This window comes from Tauraco erythrolophus, chromosome 9, assembly GCF_009769465.1.
Source record: "Tauraco erythrolophus isolate bTauEry1 chromosome 9, bTauEry1.pri, whole genome shotgun sequence".
NCBI classification, from domain to species: domain Eukaryota; kingdom Metazoa; phylum Chordata; class Aves; order Musophagiformes; family Musophagidae; genus Tauraco; species Tauraco erythrolophus.
Window position 1 is genome coordinate 34,348,833 of NC_141473.1, and position 22,598 is coordinate 34,371,430.

At 37.1% G+C, this 22,598-nt stretch overlaps 1 protein-coding gene across 1 annotated transcript in view; it reads left to right on the forward strand.

Annotated features, from left to right (window-relative positions):
• CABCOCO1 (ciliary associated calcium binding coiled-coil 1) overlaps positions 1-22,598 on the forward strand; it is a 61,378-nt gene that overhangs the window by 33,374 nt on the left and 5,406 nt on the right. The window contains 2 exon segments of the mRNA XM_086616853.1: positions 5,934-5,941; positions 19,822-19,903. Of these exon segments, the coding sequence (XP_086472979.1) occupies positions 5,934-5,941; positions 19,822-19,903 (90 nt within the window).

Sequence of the window (22,598 nt, forward strand, 5' to 3'; positions counted from 1 at the left end):
TAACCAGAGAGATCTTGAAGGACTTGTGATTAGTCTGAATGAAAAGTGGGGTCTATTGGAATTGTATACATTATTACATGAAATATTTTAAGCATACCTTGCACAGTAGAAACTACCTTTGTTTTTTCAGAGACTGTCTTTGGTATACTCAGTTGTCAGTACTGGAGATATTCTGACCTTTAACAGTTATGCTTCCATGTAGGTCACATGCTGATGGTCTTCTGCAGCTATTTTAACATCCCTGAGTTTTGGTAGCTGAACTGTGCTGCCTTGAAGCTCCAGGGAGTTAGTGGAATTCATAAGCTGAGTGCCGAGTACTTTTACAAATCTTCCTTTAGAGAATGATTGACAAAATGTTTTTAAAATTATTTTCTTAGGAAACATCAAATACAAAACAAACCTGCTTTTTAATTCAGTAACACGCATGAAGTCAGGAAAGTAAAACTTAAGGCAGGAAAAATGCCGAATAGCTGACATAGGTTATGCCTTCAGTATGCAGAGCACTATGGTTCTGACCCAGCCAGCATTTAAACAAGTGCCTCTTTTTAAGCACTTGGGACCTTTTATTTCAATGGACCTATTCATATACACAGAGTTAAACTGAGAAGTGACTGGGGTCACATTGCTCAGCACCCTGAGCATGAAAAGCTAAAAACACTAGAGAAAAAAAATAATTCGAAGCTCATCATAACTTTTTATTGCAGTTGTACAGTTGATGAAGCATCACATTTTTTGACTGTGCGATGTTTAAAGAGAGAAAGGGGAAAAAAAAAGCCTTGAATTGTTGGCAGTAAAACATTTCTGGAACTGTGCAGGAATTAACATAGATACAGATGTGCTCTTTGAGTTTTTTAATTATTTATTTAGAAAGCAACTTGATTTCTGTGTGCCTCTGTGTGTGTGTGTGAACATGCACAGTTCTGATAACAGCTTGTTTGCTGGAATGCAAGTCAACTAGGAATTGTAGGCTTTGACTGGAAGGATGGACAGAATATTAATGACAGCATGTTTCTCCTACTCATCAGAATGTTGTAAGATCTGAATGACTAAGTGTTGCATCAGAAGACTACAGTACATATTTAAAAATATTTATCAATTGGTGTGTAAATGTGAATGGAAGGCAATGAGATTGGCAGAAATGTATTGACTTAAGTGCTTAAGTACCTGAAGGTAGAGTATTTGGATATGAATTTTGTTTTACTTTTCTAGTATTCCTGAATAGCTTACTCTGTTGATGCCCTTTGGGAGTTGTTGTTTTACTTGACTAGCACAAAACAAAAAAAATGGAGCTGAGCAAACATCAGTAATTTTTTTTTTCATAGAAGATTCTGAGATTTTTTGCAGCTTGATTTAATTCCAGTTTAAAACAAACAAACAAAAAACCTAAACACTTTTAACAGAATTGCTGTTCTTACATGCCTCTGTTTAAACTGCTTCACTTCAAAGCAGAACTCTTGAAGGCCATTTCAGAGCCCAAGCTCCATCCTGGTGCCCTACAGCATAGTTGGCTCTGCTGGCTCAAGGTCCACATGATCCTGGGGTCTGCAACGTGCCCTCAGCTGTCCGTAAGGCATGTTGTTGGGGAGCCAGGAATCTAGAAAGCAGGTTGCGGGGTCAGCCAGCACGGCAAACTGTGTCATAAGAGCTTTGTAAGTATGCTGGTGAGAACCAGATAGGCTGCTGCGCACGTGTTGGTAGAAAGTAATTTGCAAACTCCATCCCAATTTTTTAGGTAGTTCAAAGAATAATGTTTGCAAAGAATCTGCGGAAAAAAAAAAAGGGACGCATTTTATTTGAATTATCCCATTGCATGATGTCTGCTGCAGAACAGTGGTATTTTTTGTTAAACTCTTCCATGTAACATAGCATGGATCAAGGAGTTATTCAAGAAAGTACTGTGTTTCATTTATATTTTGCTTGTTTAAATTTAGCTATTTTTCTGCCTTTTTTTTTTTTTTTTTCAATTCTTTGCCAGCAGGTACCATTTGGGTCCTTGATGGTCCAGTGTGACTTTCTGGAGACTGGTTTGCAGAGCAATTGACCTATTTCCAAAATTTCCAGCATCATTTTTGTTAATTAGTGGGCAGAGATCCATGAACTATTTTTGTACCCCCTTCCTTTATCTGCAGCTTTTCATCATCTTGAAGATTAAATTGTATTCATAAAAGTATCTGTGGAATGGGTAAGTGAAGGGATATTTCATGGTAATGTATCCCCATGGGTGAATGTTTCTGTATCAAATTCATACATCTTGTGACCTTATGTTATGCATAACATGTTGATTTTATTCATATAAAGAAACAGCATAGCGTTTCTTTACTGTGATGGTTTGTAATCAATATACATTTTTATAAATTTTTATCCTTTTAGTTGGTGTTACAAGGACAAATGGATTCCAAGTTTAAATAAGACAAGTTTTGCAATCCTTTAAAGTTACTTTTTAAAGTTCACCAGAAAGTTTGTATGTTTTCTAATTTCACCTTGAATTTTACAACTTGTCTTAAGATACAACAAAGTATTTTTACTGAACACTGAATCTGATGTATTTGAATATTTAATATAGAAAACGTTATTTTTATTTCCTATAAATATGTTAAGCTCAGCAAAATGCTGTGTTACTAATTAGAAAGCCGAGTTTTATAGGATGACTGGTTGGTATGTGAGGTAACTTATATCGCTGCTTAGGCTTACATTTAATAAACCTTAGCTAGGAAAATTGTTTAAATTTCAAAGAAAAGATAATAAATAAAATGAATGCATAGAATATTAATGTGAACTGTGCCTTTATTTTTTTTTTTAAGCATTCAAAGTTAAATAGTGGTGGTCTGTGAGCAATCTAGGGCTATTTGGCAAGTCTTTAAACTTACTCAATAATCAAAACATAAAAGGACAATGGAAACTTTTTACAATAAAAGAAAAAGGAGTTGAGTACAGAAACCAAACAAATTATTCTCTGCTTTTTCTTGGTAAGGAGGTGAACTTTATAGGAAGGGCAGCAAGCTCTGAGTTAGGGTTGCCTTTTCCTGTCTTTGTTATAAATTACATCTGTCTGTGAAGAATCCTCTCCAGTTACTTTGTGGTTCATGGTTACGGGGGAGGTGTGCGTGTCTATCTGGAACAGAGCAGAGAAAGACAGATTAGGGGGAGCCGCCTTCAAATTTTACTGGCTTTTTTTGGGAGGGGGGGTGGGTTCACTTAGGAAATGCAATTCCTCATGTTAATTTACCTTGCTTACCAAATATACAGATGGATAAAATTCCTAAGATCCCAGCTGTGTAAATAGGATATCAACAAAACAGCGGTTTTCTTCAGTGTTTGTATTATTTGTTCTTTGTAGCTTGCTAGACTTTTGAAAGACTTCAACACCATTTAGATTCAGTGTAATTATTCAAAATATTTTTATTAGGGCTTAAATGGCAAAGGGATGGACTTTATCCAAAGCATAATGCTTGATTCTTTCGTCAGAGTCCAAATACACTGCAATAATATTGTGAGGCACCAGAAATATGGGAAGAAGCTGCGAAATGGTACTGGAAGGCAAGCTGTATACTTGGGCTTAGTGTGCTCTTCACGTCCTCCTTTCCCTGTACCCGGTGAGCACCTAGGGAGAACAAGCTGAGGGATCCCATGTGCAACTATGCAGATGGTCCATGACCAAGTTCCTATACTGTTTCTTTCACCATTTGATCCTGAAGCAGGAGTCATTTACAGATCACAAGCAACAGAGTAGAGGGGGAAAATTTTGTTCTTCCAATCCCCTTCTTCAGTGTGGGCTGATGGCCAACTCCCACCAGCTCCAGCCTGCTGATCTTCACTGTCTCTTGTTCTTCTGTTTTGGGAAACAGGTTCCTGTCTGTAACTTTTATCAGCCTTAACTAACCTCGTGCTTTGTGAGTCTCTCCAATCCACTGCGTTGCCTCTGCAAGTGAAGACTTCGTTGTGTGTTTCCAGCTATTGCACTCAGAAAAACAACACTGAATAGGTAGACTATACTGTATCTCCTCAGGGTGGGCTTGAAAAGATGGCAACTGGAGCCTTCTAGAGTGTTTCATGATGTAAGACTATTATCTGAAGTATTTTATGATTTGGCTTCCCATTGCGCTGTTGGAAATCTGGTAGTGAAGTCATCCTGAGCTGCTTCTCCACCAACTTAAAAGAGCTGAGGAGGAATACTTAATTGTTCATATCAAATGTTTACTTTTTCTTACTTATAAGAGTGGGCAGAATCTTTGGCCTCAAGATGCTAAAGTGGTGAATATTTGTATGAACTTTATTTGCCTTTTTTTTTGACCCAGACTGATTTCGCCCTCCAATTTTGTCTCTGTCTCCCATTGCAAAGCCTCTGTAGGCTCTGCAGAGTTACACTGCTATTGGTTGTGTGTCCAGGATAAAACCCAAACGAACATGGATGCTCGCAGCTGAATTACATTAACATTGTGCTGTCTAATTTTTATGATGATGGTCCTTCTGATCTTTCGGTTGGTTCTCCAAGAATCCAACAATACTGTAAAAACACATTGCAGAAAATATTGTTACTGTTCTCACAGCACAGAATATTTTGCGTGAATTATATGCTAATACATGTGTTATTCTCTTTTCTTAGTGTTAGAATTCATGTGCTTGCTAAAAGTTTTGTTGTCTCTTTGTTCTATTCAAATAACACTACTTAAGGAACAATACCTTCCGTGCTGTTGCTCTGTAGTTTATCTCGACTGTGCATATCAAATTAGGCTTGTGAATATAGTCTAAGGAAATGGCATAGATTCTCAGTGATAAAAGATGAATGTTGTGTGCTTCATTTATCGCAAGGGCATCCAAATACGGTCTCAGAGTTGTGAAAACATCCCGTGCTTGAGAAGTCTTGAATTTTGGATTGATCAAGGCTGTGGTCAAGTTTCAGGCACTACCTGACTGGAATTCAGGTCTAGATCTTTAGATTCACCGAATGTTGTGTGTTGTGAATGGATTTGCAATACATTGCAGCCATTGACAATGTGCGTAGACCTCATGTATTACTCTTGTTTAATAAAGCGGAGGCATGATCGAGATGTTCCTTAGAGCTTATTCTACTTTGAGTATCTGCCTAACATTCTCTCAGAGTTTTTCTTAGCATTCATTTTGTATTCATGACACCCGTTTATCATTTTCATCTCTGTCAGTTATACATTTAGGATTCTTAATGATTTTCTTTAGTTCTAAGGAGGATACTTTGCCAGCTTTTCGTATTCATCAGGAGTTAGGATGTAGTTAAAGATTTACATTTGGAGAACTGTTAAATTACCTGTAATGATTGTATTTAAAATGAAGTATTTAAAAGTGTTACTCTCGCTTAGGCTTGTTGTGAGAGACTATTTTCAATTTTTAGCATTACTGTTGTCCCTGCAGGCCTAGATTAAAAGAAACTGATAGCTAGAGGTTACATTACTGACTTTTTTTTTTACTATTTATTTTTTCTTTTACTTTTTTTTTTGTGGTGCCTTCCAGTGGGTTTTCTAAAAACACCATTATGTTTCTGTCCATTTTGAGAATGACCTCTTGAGTCTATTGATAGATGCGTGCATGCTGGTATGTAACTCAGTACTGAACCATTCATTTCTGTTTAATAATCACATTTTGTTTAAGAAATCAAGAAATTGTCAATATGGAAGTAAGTAGTCAAACGTTACTTATTTTGCCATGACAGATTTTATCTTTTGTCTCTCCCTCCCTGCTGCACTTGCAAATATAGCTCTCTGAATTGCTGAATGTAAAAATAATATCCTTTTCTTTGCAACTCTGGCACAGCAAAACATAATAGAAGTTAGACAGGATTTAAGTCTTATCTCTGTGTTTCCTAACTACTGCTGGTTTGACTTCAGTTCCTACTCTTGTTATTCATACTATTTTTATTGCAGTGTATTTAATTGTCTCTCTTTGTTCTGATCAATCCTCAGTTCAGTGGGTAAATAATAAAAGAAAGAGGGTACATGATCAAATTACCAGAAGTAATTGGTTAGTCCAAGCATTACTGGAACTTTGTAATGAGCGGAAAGAACAGGGCTTTAGTATCAGAGTCATAAAGGCCAAGCCTTTAAAACTGACAACTCAAACACATTGCTACATTGACACGTTTTTTGTGAATTTAAATTACAAATTATTGTGTATAATCAGAATCAGAGCAACTGAAAAAATCATACAGCATGGATAGACTTTATTAATTTTGGATACAAATGACAGACATTAGACAAGCTTTAAAGTCTGACAGACTAGGAGAATCTTAATATTTGACGAGTGCAAGATAAAATGAGAACTTGCCTTGTGGATTATTTATTTTTTTTTCTTCTTTTTTTTTTTTTTTAAGTGAGAACATTACACAAACTAATAAGCAGCAAACCATATGCATTAGAATAAAATATAGAAATCTGCGGTAAGGGAGCTTATTTAGGAAACAGGAAAGTTTAAAGACTACATTAAACAGCCAACAGGACATGGTATATTAAACAGGGGACTGTAAGTTGCTCTGGGAATCGGGAATTAGAAACTAAAGTTTTTCAGTGCTCAATTTCCATTTTAATACATTTACCACTTTGTGGACTAACATGAATTGTCCTTGTTCCACTTTGTAGTGAATAAACACAATTAAAACAACAGCCTGTTTTCTTCCTTAGCACTTAGCTGCTAATGTAGCACCAATTTTAGAAGCAAAATTAATTGCATAATCAGATAGGTGTCAATAATGCCAACCTATGCAGAAGTACAGAATTTGATTTTTTAATTTACATTTTCCCTTTTCTCTTTCTGCCAAATCAATTGGAGAAGAATGGATGAAGAATAAAGAAAAGGTAGCATGACTGTTAACAAACTAAATGCTGCTCCGTGGAATTCAGCTATGTAAAAGGCCATTTTTATTCATTTGTGCCACTTACAGGATTCTGTGTGTCAAGTCCAGTAAGATCAGTATGGCAGAAGGAATAAGTAAAGGTTCCCATTAAAAGTACACTAAACTCACCCAATGCTACAATAGACGGTGGTGACGCAGCAGGGTGTTGCAGCTTTGTTTTGACCTGGGGGACAAATTGACTCTGTCGACTCCTTCCCTGTTAAGACCCAATTTTCTTGAGCTGCATAAAAGCTTCAATGTGACGCTAATAGTCTGTCGAACTCTATCTTCAGAAAACAGTGATTTCTACTCATCAATGACATCTTGTATTTCAAAATTAAAGAAATTGTTTAGATGGAGATTTTTTGACAAATTCGTTATGGGATAACCCATGAAAAGACTCTTAATGTCTGTGCTTCTTTTACTGCTGTCAGGTACAGATTTTGAGTGTCCAGTTATGATATATCATCCAATTCAGGTATACTCAATCCATTGAACCCCAAGTAATTTCAGGGGATCTACTAGATAGACACTACATTACCATGGTAGGTAATGGTGGCAAAATCTGGCCTCAAACTGGGAATTATTACATTCAAAAATATTCTTGCAAAAATGTGAACATCGCATATTTACAGTAGTATAAAATACTGCTATAGCTTTCTGATGTGTGTGGATATATAAGTAGAGTAGGAAGTGCTGTAGTAGTTCATTGTACAGATCATTCCCAAATAAGACTTCATATTCAAAACATTTTAATTAATTTTGCTTTGCATTTTCTGTAGTAAATTAAGGAATCTAGTTAGTTTTCAGCATTAAGAAAAGCTTACTGCAGTATTTCTGCAATATAACAGGAATTATATTTGTTAATATACTTTGAGAACATTTGCATTCTAATCACACAGTCAAAAAGAAATTTCAAGTAATGGCAAGTAAATTTAAATTACACAACAGTAAAGACTTTCATACCTTTGAAAATATTTCAGCACTGGCTTTTTTTCCCACTCGCTTTGATTATCCATGATCACAGCAACAGAATTCTATTGCTGTTGCCATAATTTCTAAAGCATAACTGTGCTAACATGAAATATGTATATATAGGTACATTCGCCAACTTGTTTTGATTTTTTCATTCGTTTTCCACCTCATGTACTGGGAGGGGCTGCTGATCAGTTTACTGGCTGAAGGAAAACGCAGAATTGTTGCAGAAGAAAATGGAGATGTGCAGGCAATGTTTGCAGAAAAGGTAAGCTTTTTTACTGTGGTTTCAGAGTGAGGAAAATAAGATTTTCATCACATAAAACCTGCCTCTTAGACCTCTGGGATCCCTCAGTATGCTCACCAGCATTTGCTGGCCATTCGCTTGCAAGCGTCTCACAAGCACTGTATAAGAGTGTTGTTGTGCCACGTCAACTCGCCAGCTTTGCACCCTTTGAACATTATGCTGGATCAGGCCTCACAAGCTCTGTATGCCTGGTAATCCACCTCGTATAGCTTGGCTCCTCCTGCAAGCTGTGTCTTGGCTGAGAAAGAAAAATGCAATACAAGACACCAAGTGGCTGTGGAAGGGAGGAAGATTCTGTCCAAAGAATTTTCCCATCCTTGTCCAGCTTTATGCCCTCCTGCCTTGAGACTTTCCACCCTTTCAGCAGCACCTGCTTATAGTAAAAATGAGAAGGGACAACTAAGCACCACTGTGACCAAAAATAGAATTCCGCATTTTTTTTATTGCTGTGTTTAACCTCTGCTCTTTTAATCATATGCACAGCAGGAGAAAGGGGATGTGCTTTAACAACTTGTCAGGTATTGAGCAGTGCAAATTTTTAGCTAGAAATCATGCTATCAGTTGGAAGTAAACAATAAGGCCACGTATATTTAATTTTTAATAAATTTTGAGTTATGCTATTCTTTTAATTACATTAATCAGGCAGGCTCCAACACTGCAAGCCTTAGGGCTTGAAGTGCAATTTCAATGCTTTGTAATAAATTTGCCGAACTTTGGAAAAAGATGAAATGGCTTAATATTAAACATTTGCTTGATTTAAATTTTACTAACCCATGCACTTTATAATTCATACTTTTTCAGTGCAATGTACTGCCACAGCAGAACGATCATAATAGTAATTGTGAGTAAGCGTTCCTTTTGCACACAGGTTTTGCTTATAAACTAGATGAATAAAGGGGCCTGGAGTATCGAGGGAGTGCTAAAGATCTACAGAGCCTTTCACTTCAAGGTCATTGGTTCAAGCACACATCATTAAAGACAGAAAGTTAACGTCTGACTGCTGCTTCATAATATACATGAAATGTGTTAGTGGTGTCAGTGGAGACAAGGAAAAGGATACAACCAGTTCAATAACAAGAAAAGAGGTAGGACTAATGCATAGGTCCAAAAAAGAGAAGGCATCAGGAGATACCCAAGTTACCAGGCTCCTGTCTTCCCCTGGGTACAGTCCTAAGGGCTGTATTCATTCTTCAGTCTGGAAAGATTAGAAAGACTGTAGCCACCCTACTTGGTCTCATTTGATGTCATAAGCTTAATTGAGTTGAGCTGGGTAAATACCAGGTCGGAAAGCATCCAAGGAAAATTCAAGGAGAAGATGGTTGATGATGAAGTAATAGCAAATCTGGTTGGACACTGCTAGGGCACTGCACAACAGGCTCTTTGAAACGAGATGCAAAACTGATATCCTGACCACTTGTCATTACCTCAAGCATATAAATCACAAGCAGAAAACTGTTGGCCATGGTGTCCTCATGACTGCCTTCCAAGTGAGTAATTACAGCCTGCCAATGTTAATTCTCCAGTGAAGTTAATCAAATGAGGTACTCTATCTTTTGATCAGTTGTGCGGTATTATTGTTGTTTAAGGCTTTTTTAAAGAAGTAGTTTCTTTTCAGTGATGCGATCCCTTTATGTGAGACCTCTAAGATGATTAGGTGTGTTGAGAAGGAAAAGTGCGGGTAACATGGCAGCAATTTTTATTAACCATTTCATATTTAGTTGTCAAAACGAAGTAAATTACTTTTGTCTACTGTTGTAAAAAGTGCATTATTTTTCCCTTTTGTTCTATGAACCATTGAGATTTTAAAGGGTACTGTTCCACAGCTGCCTTATCTCTTCCTTTAGTCGTCTTGTTGTCATGATTTGTTTTGAAATGTGGGCTGAGACTGGACCCAGGATGCCTTTGTTCAATGCGCATGGTTTTTAGTGGAATAAATTATTTCAACCATTGTAAAAGAGCCCGATGACAACTTCTTCTTTCCATAGTGGCTTTAGTTACGAACATATACAAAAGGGGGCGGGGGGGGGGGAAGCTTTATGTAAGTAGTTACTTTATTAATAAGCTCTCTTAAAAATATTTTATGAGTAAGAAGGGAAATAAGGTGAGAAAGACCAAAGAAGGAGAAACTCAGCCTTCTAGACAAGGGGAGATACAAAGGAGTCTGCTGGTAAAATAGAGATATGCAACCCCAGCTTGATTTGGTTTGTTTCTTTTTCCCTTTAGCCCTTGTTACTTGTCTACTTTAAGTTTTTATACCTTTGGAAGATATTTTAGTCACATATTTTTTTATGGGTTTAATGTGTGTATGCGTTGAAAATATTTAGTCATATTTTATATTTAATGTGGGATTTTCTTTTTGTTCTCAACACTTGTCTGGAGCAGAAAATATTTTTTAAAGAAGTCTTACCTGTCTGAGCCGTTAAATTAATTTAATGTAGCAGTTGTTAATTTATAGGTGGCTTCACTTAGTTGTAACTGGGAAATGCCACTGGAAGATTTTCTAATATAATTTTATGAATGAAATTATGGTTTACTTGTAAATAAGTATGTGATGCTCAATGAAAGGATCTCTGGAACTTTCCTGAATATTTCATTCAATAACCTTAGCCCATGTTGGTTTTTTATGAGGAAAGCAAAGTTCCGAATATTTCACTGAAGAGGCTAGATGTCTTTTTGAGTTAATATGACAAAAGCTTCTTTATGAAAAATGCATTTCAACCTCTAGGTATTCATGCATTGCAAGACTATTCTTTCTTTTCATAAAAGATTCCATCTAAATTCACATCATAACTTTATTTTTGGAAGTGGCAGTTTAAAACCTAATCAGGGTCAAAAAAAGGAAGGAATCAGAGGTAAAAAATTAGATATTTTGCATTAGTCCAGGGGGAAACATGTATAGTTATGTGTCAGTGCTCTTTCTGAAGGAAAACATGGTAATTAATCCCTCACTACGCACCTCGGTTTTTCCACCTCCAAATTTGAATACAAAACTTTTTTGACATAAAAATTAATTAGAACTTAATTTTTTTTTCATCTGTTAGAAAATGACACAAACTTGAAGTAATTTAAAAAAAAAAAACAAACCTATTCAATCACAAGTTATGGCAACCTATGATATTTGGACGATTTTTAGGATTTGAAAGAAAAAAATGGATCCAACAGAACTTTTACATTTCAAAATATTAGTGCCTCAGCTTTATTGGAAAAAGCTGAAATTGTTCAAATGACCTCAGTAAAACAATTTGGACTACGATTCCCGGAATGCTCGTGAAGCTGACATGTCTACATGTTCTTAAAAAGTCATAATCCATCATTCTGATGCTAGATCGATGGATTATGACTTTCTGATGTCAGATCTGTGAATTAAGGCTTTTTTGAGTACAGCCTGCGATCCAATTATTGCCCCAATTCATATATTATAAATCATTATTCCTTCACCAGGTAGTCAGCAGTTTCTGTTTCCTAACATTTCAGAGTTGTCTTTTTTTAGCCATTGTGGTGCTCCCATTGAGCAATCAAAAACAGAGAGTGCTGACCTGAAAAATAAAGCTTCTATCACAGCAAATTGGTGAGGGAACAACATTCATTTCTAATTCTTGTAGTTTCTGTTGAAATAAAGGGCATTAGATTAGATTGAAACAAATCTCTTCCCCTTCCTGCACAAACAAGCAATATAATAAATTAGCACAAAAGTTCTTGGTGTGTATTGACTTCATTTTTAAGTGCTCATACCTGAGTTTCTTTAAAATGATGCTTTCTTCTGATAAGTTGATTTTTATATATATATATATAGACAGATCAGCTTCTGATTTAAAGCCAAAATTTGCCAGCATGCTACCTTAAGTGATTGTGTCTATTAGATGCTGTTAAACTGAAGTTCCTTTGAATGAATTATTTGTAGAGTAATAAACTTACTTCTAATGCAATGGAGTATATGATAAAAGTAGAAAATGCTTTACTGTAACCAGCTTAGGCGTGTAAAATCAAAATGCATCTTAAACAACTTTATTAGAAGATAATCAAAAAAAAGAAGAGCTATTTTAGGACCTATCATGCATCCAGAGAAGTCACTAAATGAAACCTAATCACGCTATGTTAGAGAGTTATCTCAACATATTTCTCAAGCTAAGGGAATTTAGGTCTAGTCCATAGGCGGATGGAAAAAATCAATAGTATGATCTTGTTGTTGTTCTTTATTTCATTTTGCTGTACTGATAGTTCTTCATTAGGATGCAGTTTTCACACTAGGCGACTGTGCATAAGATATGTCCAGTCAGTACATTGCTAGTGGAGTTGTTGTCAAAAAGGATGCTAATCGATGAAAGGGAGGGTGGTATAATGAAAGTGGTAGAATTTGTCATTTACTAACTATTTGCTCTAGTCCTTGTGTCTGTTGAGAGAGCTGTCAGAGTGCTGGCTTGTGCCTCAGTTTCTCCTTTATTTGAGTGGCCATGTGGATTCTGTGTCTAAAGGGCTGTTTTCATGGCACTTTTCTGGAAAATAAATTTGCATATCCTGTGCTACTCCTGTTGCTATTCAGTCAAGAATGTTATCCGAAACAGCATGAGAAAGTTAATGTAATACTTTGCATGTCCTGCCATCGAGGACATGCTACTCCTGTTGCTGTTCAGTCAAGGATGTTATCCAAAACAGCATGAGAAATTTAACGTAATACTTTGCATGTCCTGCCATCGAGTAGTCAGGGGAGTAATGCTTTAATACACTGTAGTTTAATTCTTCTTAAAGGAAGATTTTGTCTTAACATATTCAACTCATTCCTTATTGTTTATTTCAGGAGCTCTGAACATTAATGGCATCCTTGCTTTCACCTTCCTTTTCCTGTTACCTCTTCTACATTTTCAAATTTTGGCCATTAAGACTTGCAGTGTGCTGCAGAGTATTAGAAAAAGCTGGTTTGTTGGGAGAGCACAGACACAGATATTCTATGAACACTTCTGGAGAAAACCTGATTTCAAGGCCAAGTGCCAGCACGGCCATGGAACCACCAGTGGGGCTTCAATGCCTTTCTTGCTGTCAGTAGATTGCCAACGTGATACAGTTTCAGAGCCCAGTTCTGCTGAAGGGAAGTCCAGTGAAGCTCCTTCTGCCATCCACGGAAGTAGGCTGCAAACCATGTTCAAATTTCCTGTTAAATGCAGTTGCCCACTAGATGGAGACATGATATTTTATACGTTAGTGGATATACAGATGGTAATCAAACCCACCAGCTGCTGCCTGCTCTTTCTGGGCACCTTGCCAATTTACTGGCAGTATGTTGACTGGGAAGCAGACAGTGACACACTTTGATCGGAAAGCTTGTATGATGATTTTTTTTGTTGTAATATTATTGTTTTTTTAAAAAATGATAAAAGAGATCAAGATGTGTATCTTGATCAAAGGGTATTGCTGTCTGCTTCCCCATCAGCAACTTCTAATTTATAGAAATCAGATTACGTGGAAAGCAATCAGCAAAGATTTGAGATCTTTCTTGTTCTCACTGCCAAGAGATGCTGACAAGTGAGAAAATTAAAATCAGAGAAGGTAGGGATAGAACTAGTAAAACACTGGTTGAAATATAATTATTTAAAGTTCACAATTTTAATAATTTTTAAGCCTGTAAAAAAAAAAAAATCAAAGTGCTCACATTAGCTACCGCTTGTATTATAAGAGCACGTTAGGAATTTTCTTTGATGGAGGATATTGCTTTGAGGCTAATTTACCATTGAGAGTCAAATATATCTGTTAAGTTACTTGTTGTCACAGAGAAATAGCCTGTCTCTGGTTTTGGGCCCAAATTTTTCAAAAGTGTATCTCTCAGCTCTATTTCTTGCACACAGAGCTGTGCATCCAGTGTGATTTATTAGGGTGTATACATGATATAGTGAACACCTGCAAAGAACACTTAAACCAGTCAGTCGTATAATTGTGAAGATAGTGTGTGCAGAGGGACTATACTGAAAATTTGTCTATTATATTTCGTAAGGTCTTTTCTCTTTAGGGTCTCTAGTAGGGTCTTTTCTCTTTTCAGCTCATGGTATCGATTCTTTCTTTAAAACCCATTTTTTATGTTGGATTTTTTTTAGTCCTTCTAGCCTTAAACAACAATTAGCAATTACAGATACATACGTGTGTGTGTATATATATATATTTGGATTGTGTCAGCTGGAGAAGGTGAGTATTTCTGGTCAACACAGAAACACAAACCCAGTGGCAGTGGTGAGAGTTGCTTCACATTGTGCCAAATGGTAAAATCAAAATAAAGAATCTCCTGACAGGAGGACAGAGGATGTGCGACATTTTGTCTACATGGAGCAAGGGATAATCGGAGGGGAAATAGCCTGACGTAGATAAGTGCATATGGCCCACCTTCAGAGTGTCGTCTTTGATATGATCTTCGGGTTATGAATCTATTAGAAAAGTAAGTTAAAAGTCTTGGTTTAGTGACAAGAGATACTGCTGAAGCCACGCTACACGTTCAAGTGCTCCGTGCAGTCTGGCGTGCTTGGCTGTTGAGGCCAAAGGGGTGTTTGAGACCAGAACAGTAAGTGTCACAGTTCAGCATTGCACTTTGCTGCTGGGGTGGTGGAGATGGGTCTGTTCAGCCTCGCTGCCTCTCCTCCGTGTGTGAGACTTTCAGCACTGTTGTTAGCTACTTCCCATCACTCCTGCTCTCTTCCTCTGCGCATTGACCCACACTTTTCCGTGAGCTGCTGAATAAGCCTTTCCTTCCACAGGACCCATTTAGTTCCTGTATGCCATCCACTCCACCTTTTCCTCTATTGCCAGCTGAGCTTTCCAACCATTAGTGATTTTTCTACCCTGTCTTCAACTTCTCTGCTTGGCAATCCAGACACATTTGATGTTCCTGATAGATGTTTTCTTCTGAGGGTTGGATCGAAAGACAGTTGCTTCAGAGTAGGCAATGTCATGTTTCTGGGTATAGCTGTGCATTCTTAAGAGAAGGTGCCGCTGTTTGGCATTTGCTCCCTCTAGGTAGTTATGATGTTGCTGCTTAGGAAAGCTGCCAGGGAAAAGGGGCTGCTAAAAGGAATAAACAGATGAATCCTTTTGACATCATTGCTTCATTTTTTTTCCCATCCAAAGCTGACCATCACAGACACATTGTCTTTATCTCATCAGGCAAACTGTGCACAAACTTTGTGATCACATTGTCTTTGCCTATTCTTGTAGAACAGTTTCTCAAAAAGACAAAACACAGGGGGAGGAGAGGAAAGCCTGTAGTGTACAATTCAACCCAGTAGCCTTCGTGCTCACTTATTCTATAGCCGACTCAAGATTTTCACTTCCCAGTTTGAAGCATTTGCTCTCAACCCTGACTTGTGTTGAAATTCTGTACCATCATGGAAACCTTCTTTGAACAAATGTCAGATTTTTGTCTGTTTTTGTTACTTGTGTGTATCGTAATTTTCTAAAAGATGATGTTAACTTAGAGTTTATAAGGGACAAGGAGTTGAGTGTTGGTTTGTTGGGGTTTTTTATCTGGGGAGAAATTACTCAGTAGAAATGCTTGTTTCTTCTCATTCTTTGTTTAAACAAATTTTGAAATATCCACATTTGATTATACGATTTGTCATGAGCTTCCTAACAAGTCAAAGCAGAATGAGATTTATGCGCATTTTCACCAGAAACCATTTCATGCCCCAACAGAAATGGAAATGACTCTTCTTCTCTGAAACCTTCCAAGTCGAAATGGGAGGAGATAATCTGTAAGGAGATGTTACCTTCTCAAAAACAACCTTGCATCATCCAAGGTGTGGTTGACTTTGGCAGTTTACCAAGAGGAAATTTATTAGATTTCGAATCACCCACCAAGCCAAGCTATGCTGGAACAAAGCTTTGTTTAACTCTTGGTTCACCAGACTATCCCTGCCTCTATCCACAACTGTATTTTTATTTGACGTGAATGACAGTATTACACAATAGAGTTAAAACTAACCCCAGCATTCAAGTTGAGATCCAGTATAAACAGATTTATGAACATGTACTGTAATAAGGAGAGCCCGTTTACAATGGGATATGAAATTCAAGTGTGATATAGGGAAGTGGTTGGTTTCTTTTGACTAACAGGCTGTGGTGAGGTTACTGCAGATTCACGTTATATAGGAACGCAATTGTGGAGAAGTACGGGTATCTTAGACTTCTGTGGGTTTTTGTGTGTACTGATCAAATATTCTGGTGCTAAAATAGACTAGTTTCACATAGAGAGGTGACTGAAAACTGTAATTCTGAAATTGGAGAGAAAAATTGGCTTACTTCTGCATTCCCAAATTGGAAAATGTATGTTAATAACTTAATTTTGATAATAAAAACATGAAAAATAAGTCCCTAAAATAGTGTCAAGTCAATTTTCTGATAAAGTAAATTTGTTTTCCCATTTGTGATTAAAATGACCTACAGTAAGAGTTCTTTTTTTTGAACTAGGTGTTAATTAAAAATATGGAAATGGATTTAAAAAACATTACAGTTCATGGTGGAAGAATTACCATAACTGATTTGTTCTCAGAGCCATGCCTGTTTTTTGAGATGTTTTTAAGATGTCTAAGTTACTGGTTGTTTTTCTGCGTGATTGTTTCCAAAGCAAAATGTGATTCCAATAAAAACAGTAATTGAATTTACAGTCCACAGGACAAATTGTTGTTTTAACAGAAACTTACACACTCAGGCAAAGACTTTATGTTTAGGTCTAATAACAAAGAACACAAGCTCTCTGTTTTTATGTGACCATATATCCTGAAGAGTTTTCTAATGTAGCATATTTTAAAAAATCTATATTGTAGTTTTTAAATTGTGTGAGCAATTTTTTTTCCTCTTAGCTCAGAATCAATATTCTTTAGGTTGTTGTTGGTTTTGGTTTGTGTTTTTTTTTTAATGCAACCTTTTAAATGTTAGGGTAGCTTTTTCTTCTGTAGCATCAGCCAGGGGTGAATCAATATAGACAAGCCGATTCACATCTAATGCACCTGATGACTGAGAGGAGTTTAGAGAGAACTTGTTCCTTTGTCAATTGGTGCTGTGGGAATGTACAGAGTACAGGGCAGTTGTGTGAGGGGCTTGTCCATGACCAGTCTTGCATGGAGAAAATGCTGGTTTCAGAGGAAATGGATAGGAAGGGAAGGCTGTTCAAGAGTGGCAGCCAACAAAGGCAGGAGGTGGGACCTCAGTCCAACTTGAGGCAGTGATTACACATTACTGTATAAACAGCAGAAGATTATTTTTCTGCTGTCAGACTTTCTCAGCGGGAGCTCCCCATCACTTCTTGAACCCTTTTTGTTTCAAAAGTTTCTTGTAAAGTTTTCCTAGTTTTGAGGGGAATCTTTATGGTGCCTTTCTTTCCCATTCATTGTACTAACATTTCAATAAAGCCTCAAGACTGGGCTTACTGAACTAAGAGAAATCTGGTGGGGTAACACGCAGGTCCCCAGACACACGCCTACCCTAACCAGTGTGTACGGAGCATGAGACGTGCCAGAGATAGACACACAAACTGGAGATAGGCATGTCTACCTTAGCATTTTTTTGGCAGTTGTAGAGCTGACCTAAAGCCCTGTGGAACAGTAATAGTTGGTGAGACATTGCTGCATCTCAGATGTAACACCTGGGAAAAACAGCCCAGGACAGTGCCAACAGCCATCTGACGTTTACTGTGTGCGCTCAGGGCTGAAGGGGAACCTGTGGTGCTGTTAATCCCCACTGAGTTTCTACAGTGGTCCTTTGAATAAAAAAGGGAATATTTCCTATTTCCCAGCACCAGGCAAACCAGGGAGCCTGAGTGAGGACCTAGGTTCCCTGTATAGTCAAAGCAATTGTTAGGTTCTTAATTTATCTTAGTTGCTCTGACTGACTCTCGGGAGATGCAGTCTTCTTTGCGCTTACTGCACGGAAGGGTTTATGGGGGTGACAAAGCCCCTAAAGCAGCTGTGATGAATACCATCCCTCAAAGCAATTTAATTCTTACAGGTCATTTTGCTGCCAGAGACACATGCTCTCATGCAAATTGATTTTCTGAGAGTATGAGACTGCAGCAAGTCTGTATAAAATGTATGAAGCCTCCTCCCAGAAAGAGGTACCAAAACGCACCTGGGCAAGTATGCGTTCATGTTTTTATCATAATGTTATCTGCATTCATATCAGAGCTTTCCTGATTAAATGAAGCTCTGGTCCAATAAGGTGTATGCCACCGAAATAGACTGCCTGGTGTGCATTGGGTTCAACAGAACCTACTTTTATGGTTTTCTAATGTGATCACATGACTAATAAAAAGAAGCCTTACCTTTTTTTTTAATATTTGTGCATCCAGCTAGGTGGTTACTGTGAGAAAAGTTCTTATGGGCTTTTTTACTGGCTTTAGATCCATGTTGAGTATAACTGTACAGCCAGAACAGAAGCTGCCTGCTCTTTGCTTGTTTGATGGATGCCCTTGAAGTGGAAAGGGAGGACTGGCACTTTGAAGAGTCCTGACATGCAAGAGTTGCACTTTCAAGTACTTAAAAAACCAAATCCTTCACCCCTTCTCAGAATCTGTATGCATTGTTTTTGAAAGGGTTTTGTTAACCTCAAGCATTTACAATGGTGAGACAGATCCCAAAAAATCATGAGACTTGCTTAAAAATAATTGTTTGGTTCCTTTTGCTTGCAGTCTAGTTTTTGAGTCTTCAAGATTTATGTTTTCAATCTTTCCCCTGCAACAATAAAAGCTAGACACTAACTTTATTTTTAAATGAAAGCTGAGATTCTCTTGTAATCCCGTAACTCTAGGAGATTTGGCAATGCTAAACACAATGTGAATTTAGAGTGACCATTCCAAGGTGAATCATTTAGTGATGTGTCCTCAGCATGAAAGCCAATCGGGGATTTTTCTTTTGGATGTCTCTTATTTTGTCTTTCTAAATAATCTGCTAATTGGCAGTAGTAATTCGAAGCTTGGTAAAAAACAGAAGTAGATGACTGCAGCCAAGTAAAATCAGTATTTTTTTCCTCTGGTATGTTAGGATATTCTTACAGAATTTAGGTATTAAGGGCATTCTGCACTAAAATATCTCTAGAGAGGAAAGCTTTGGTTATTTTTGTAGAAGCACCCTTTTCTACTCAGTTGAGCATTAAAATTGGCAGCAGTTCCTGGAGTAGCAAGAAAATCCTGGTTGTTGCCCTCATATAGTTACTGAAAACAGTAAGAGGATATGTAAAAGCTTTAACTCCAAGGAAAAATATTTATAACTGTGACAGTGTGTTTCCTTACAATAATTTATGGGCAAAATGTAGGAAAGGAGAAATGCAAGCTATAAATAATATTCTGTATGTAAACATAATGGCAGTAGCAAATTCTTTTTATTTAAAAATTAATATTGATGTTCATTAATATAAATTACCACATTTCAGATGACTCTGATGTCCTTGAGGCCAGATGTCACTGACTGATTTACAGCTTCCTGGGGGGAGGAGTAGATCCTGTTTTGTCAATGCAGGCACCAAATTGCTTCAGATAGCTATTTTGGACTAGATTAATTACTGATATATTGTCAACAAAGTTGATTCCCATCTCAGCTCAGAAACATAGAAAACTCTCTTTAAAACATATTAACTTGAATTCTGAAATGCAGGAAAAAGAGCAGAAAGTATGCCTTTGACTTACTGAACTTTTGTCTCATTTATGGAATAGCAGTTTGAAAACTCCTGCCCAGGAACATGCACACGGAATTTCCATGTGCATCACTAGCAACTCAGGAACATACTTCAGAGGCCAAGTTTAGTCCCTCATTGATCTTAATTCTACTTTAAATATTAATGCAAATGTGTGCCATGAAGGCGTTCGGAAGGAAGCTCTGCCATCTTAGTCACACTGCACAGATCATATATCCGGATGAAGTTTTTGAGTGCTTCATGACATCCTTCGGTCCTTTGAACCTTGTGTACAGCGTTGCTGCAAAATAGGATGGCGAAAGTATTTGTAGAGCTATCGGCAGCCTCCCAGAAACCTCCTTACCTGTGAGAATGCTGGTGGGCGATGTCTCAGAAGGCAAATAGGGTGGATTTGTTGTTTTTGCATACGCTGGCAGGTTAAATAGGGGGAAAATAAAACCAAAGGTAGGCTGGTTTGAGTCAGTGTGAGACAGTGCATCTCTATTCATTCAAGTTCAACCACATGAAATACAGGCAGCTGACAAACCATATCTTGTAAACACCTTTTATTCCAGCAACAGGAATTTAGCACGTTTGTAGGTGTGCAGCTGGGCATGCTCAGCATGAAAGGCAAATGAATGCAAATCCTGTATTAAATATTTTGGTTCATAGCAAATCTCACATATGATCATATGCAAGAAAGAAGTCTCTGCAGGTCTCTGGTAGTCATAAGGTCCCATGGTGTACAATTAGAAATGACACAGATGATATGAATATACAGAATAACACACAGCGAACACCCTTCTTTAAATACATGTCATTCATAGAGAGTCAAATCTGTATCCATTGAAAGGCCATTGCAAGGCTTTGCAAGATGTTATAAGGTTTTAGAAATGGTCCATGCTGAACATGTGATATTTTTTCCAATCCTTATAAATAATTATTTTCCTATTTATGGTAAGATTAGCTACAGAGAATTTATGTTAAGACTCTGTGGAGAGGAGTACAGAATTTCAGATAATATTACTGAAAAGATGGTTCTAAAATGTTTCTGTGATACAAAAGCCTTATATCATAGAGCCAAATCATCAAGAGCCAAACACACCACCCTCTCTCTTTTCTCATTTATGAAATAAGTAAGCATAAACTATAAATTCTAATTTTCAGCAAGTATGTTAGTAAATCCAAACTGACCTTGACCTTAGCTTTGCTAATTTCCAAACTCTGATATTTATTCTCCTAGTAGATTGTTTCCCTTCATACCACATACATAAATACTGCAAACCTTTCCAATGACTTGAATTAGAGTGTAAGTAAATAGCTGGTTTTAATCTACATAATATTTTGAGAGCAGACGTTCTGCGCCATGACTATTAAGATACACCCAGCAGCCATTTGTATAATACCAAAACCTCTTACATATATTATTAAAAGTAATGTTATCGGCCAGGGCTTGTTTTATGCCACAGAAACTTAAATAATAAAATACAGTGTGGATAAAATCTGCAATAATAGTAACTTAAGCAAGATTAATTTAAGTAACAGATAGTATCTGGGGGAAAACGTAACGGTATATTCGTAAGTTGCACAAAGCTAATTTTATAATAACTACCACATCTGTGGAACTCGTTTATTAGAACACTTTACCAGTCTTCTTTCCTGCCATTATTCTGTTTTAGAAATTTTCTTGTATACTATTTTATTGTCTTTGCTCTGCCTCCATTTGTAAAAAGGTGATTTGCTAGCTGTCAACAAAAAGAAAAGTGTGTGGGTTTATGTACAGAGCAACACGAGACTTTTTATACTTACCTCTCCTTATGCACACTTTTACTAGAAAGAATTCCAAAGAAAAATTGCGGCATGGGGTTGTACATTGAGAGCAATGTCTGAACACAGCTGAAATCCTCAGCTGCAACTACGCTGAGACTCAACACAACTGAGGTGGGAAAGTAAAGGTGACGCTGAATGATATTTCCCACATTAACCTCCACTGAATGTTAGAGCAGCCTCTAGCCTGCTCGAACTTGTCCATATTCAAGTGGCCTTTTGGCACTCCACCACGCCTAGGAATTAGTAAAAATATTCCATTTAACTTATGCTCCCTCCAGTCTCTTTCAGAGCATCCTTTTATCTGCAGCTGACACTGATACGCTCTCTTCATTTGTGCAACTGCCTTAGGATTTCTTTGTGTTTGAATTCTCATGGACCCATTGGACTGCAATGTGCAGGAGAATGTTGCCAATTAATTTTAAGGCATTATCATCTTGCCAAACTGTTTCTCACATTTCGATAGTTATATTGATTCAAGAGGACACTTTGAGTAATACATCTTTGTCATAGTGAATAATGCTCACATAATGACAAATCTTCAGGAATTAAAAAAAAAAAGATGAATTTTTTAATGTAGGTCAGTGGGAGTAATTCACCATAAATTTACTCAGACTTCAGAAACTAGCAACGTTTTCTGAAGCCACTGTAACTATGTAAAACTTACTGTGTCTCCTCTATTTTTAAATAGATTTTACTACAGAGCCATTGGTGCTATTAAACATGAGGTTTTGTTCAGAGGAAATACAAAGACTTAATTGTGTTTTTTAAAGGAAAGTATTGCATCAGAAGGATTCATTTAAATACGTTTGTTGGCTTCGGGCTCTCACCACAATTCATTCGTTCTAATTTTCCTCTGGACTTGTTAAGGACACAATGTATAGGAAGGAGCAATGCAGAATGGCATTTTTAGGTCACTATATTTTGGCCGTAAACTGTAGTACTGCTCATAAACTTATTACTAAACAAAATACTTCATATTCTACATTGAAG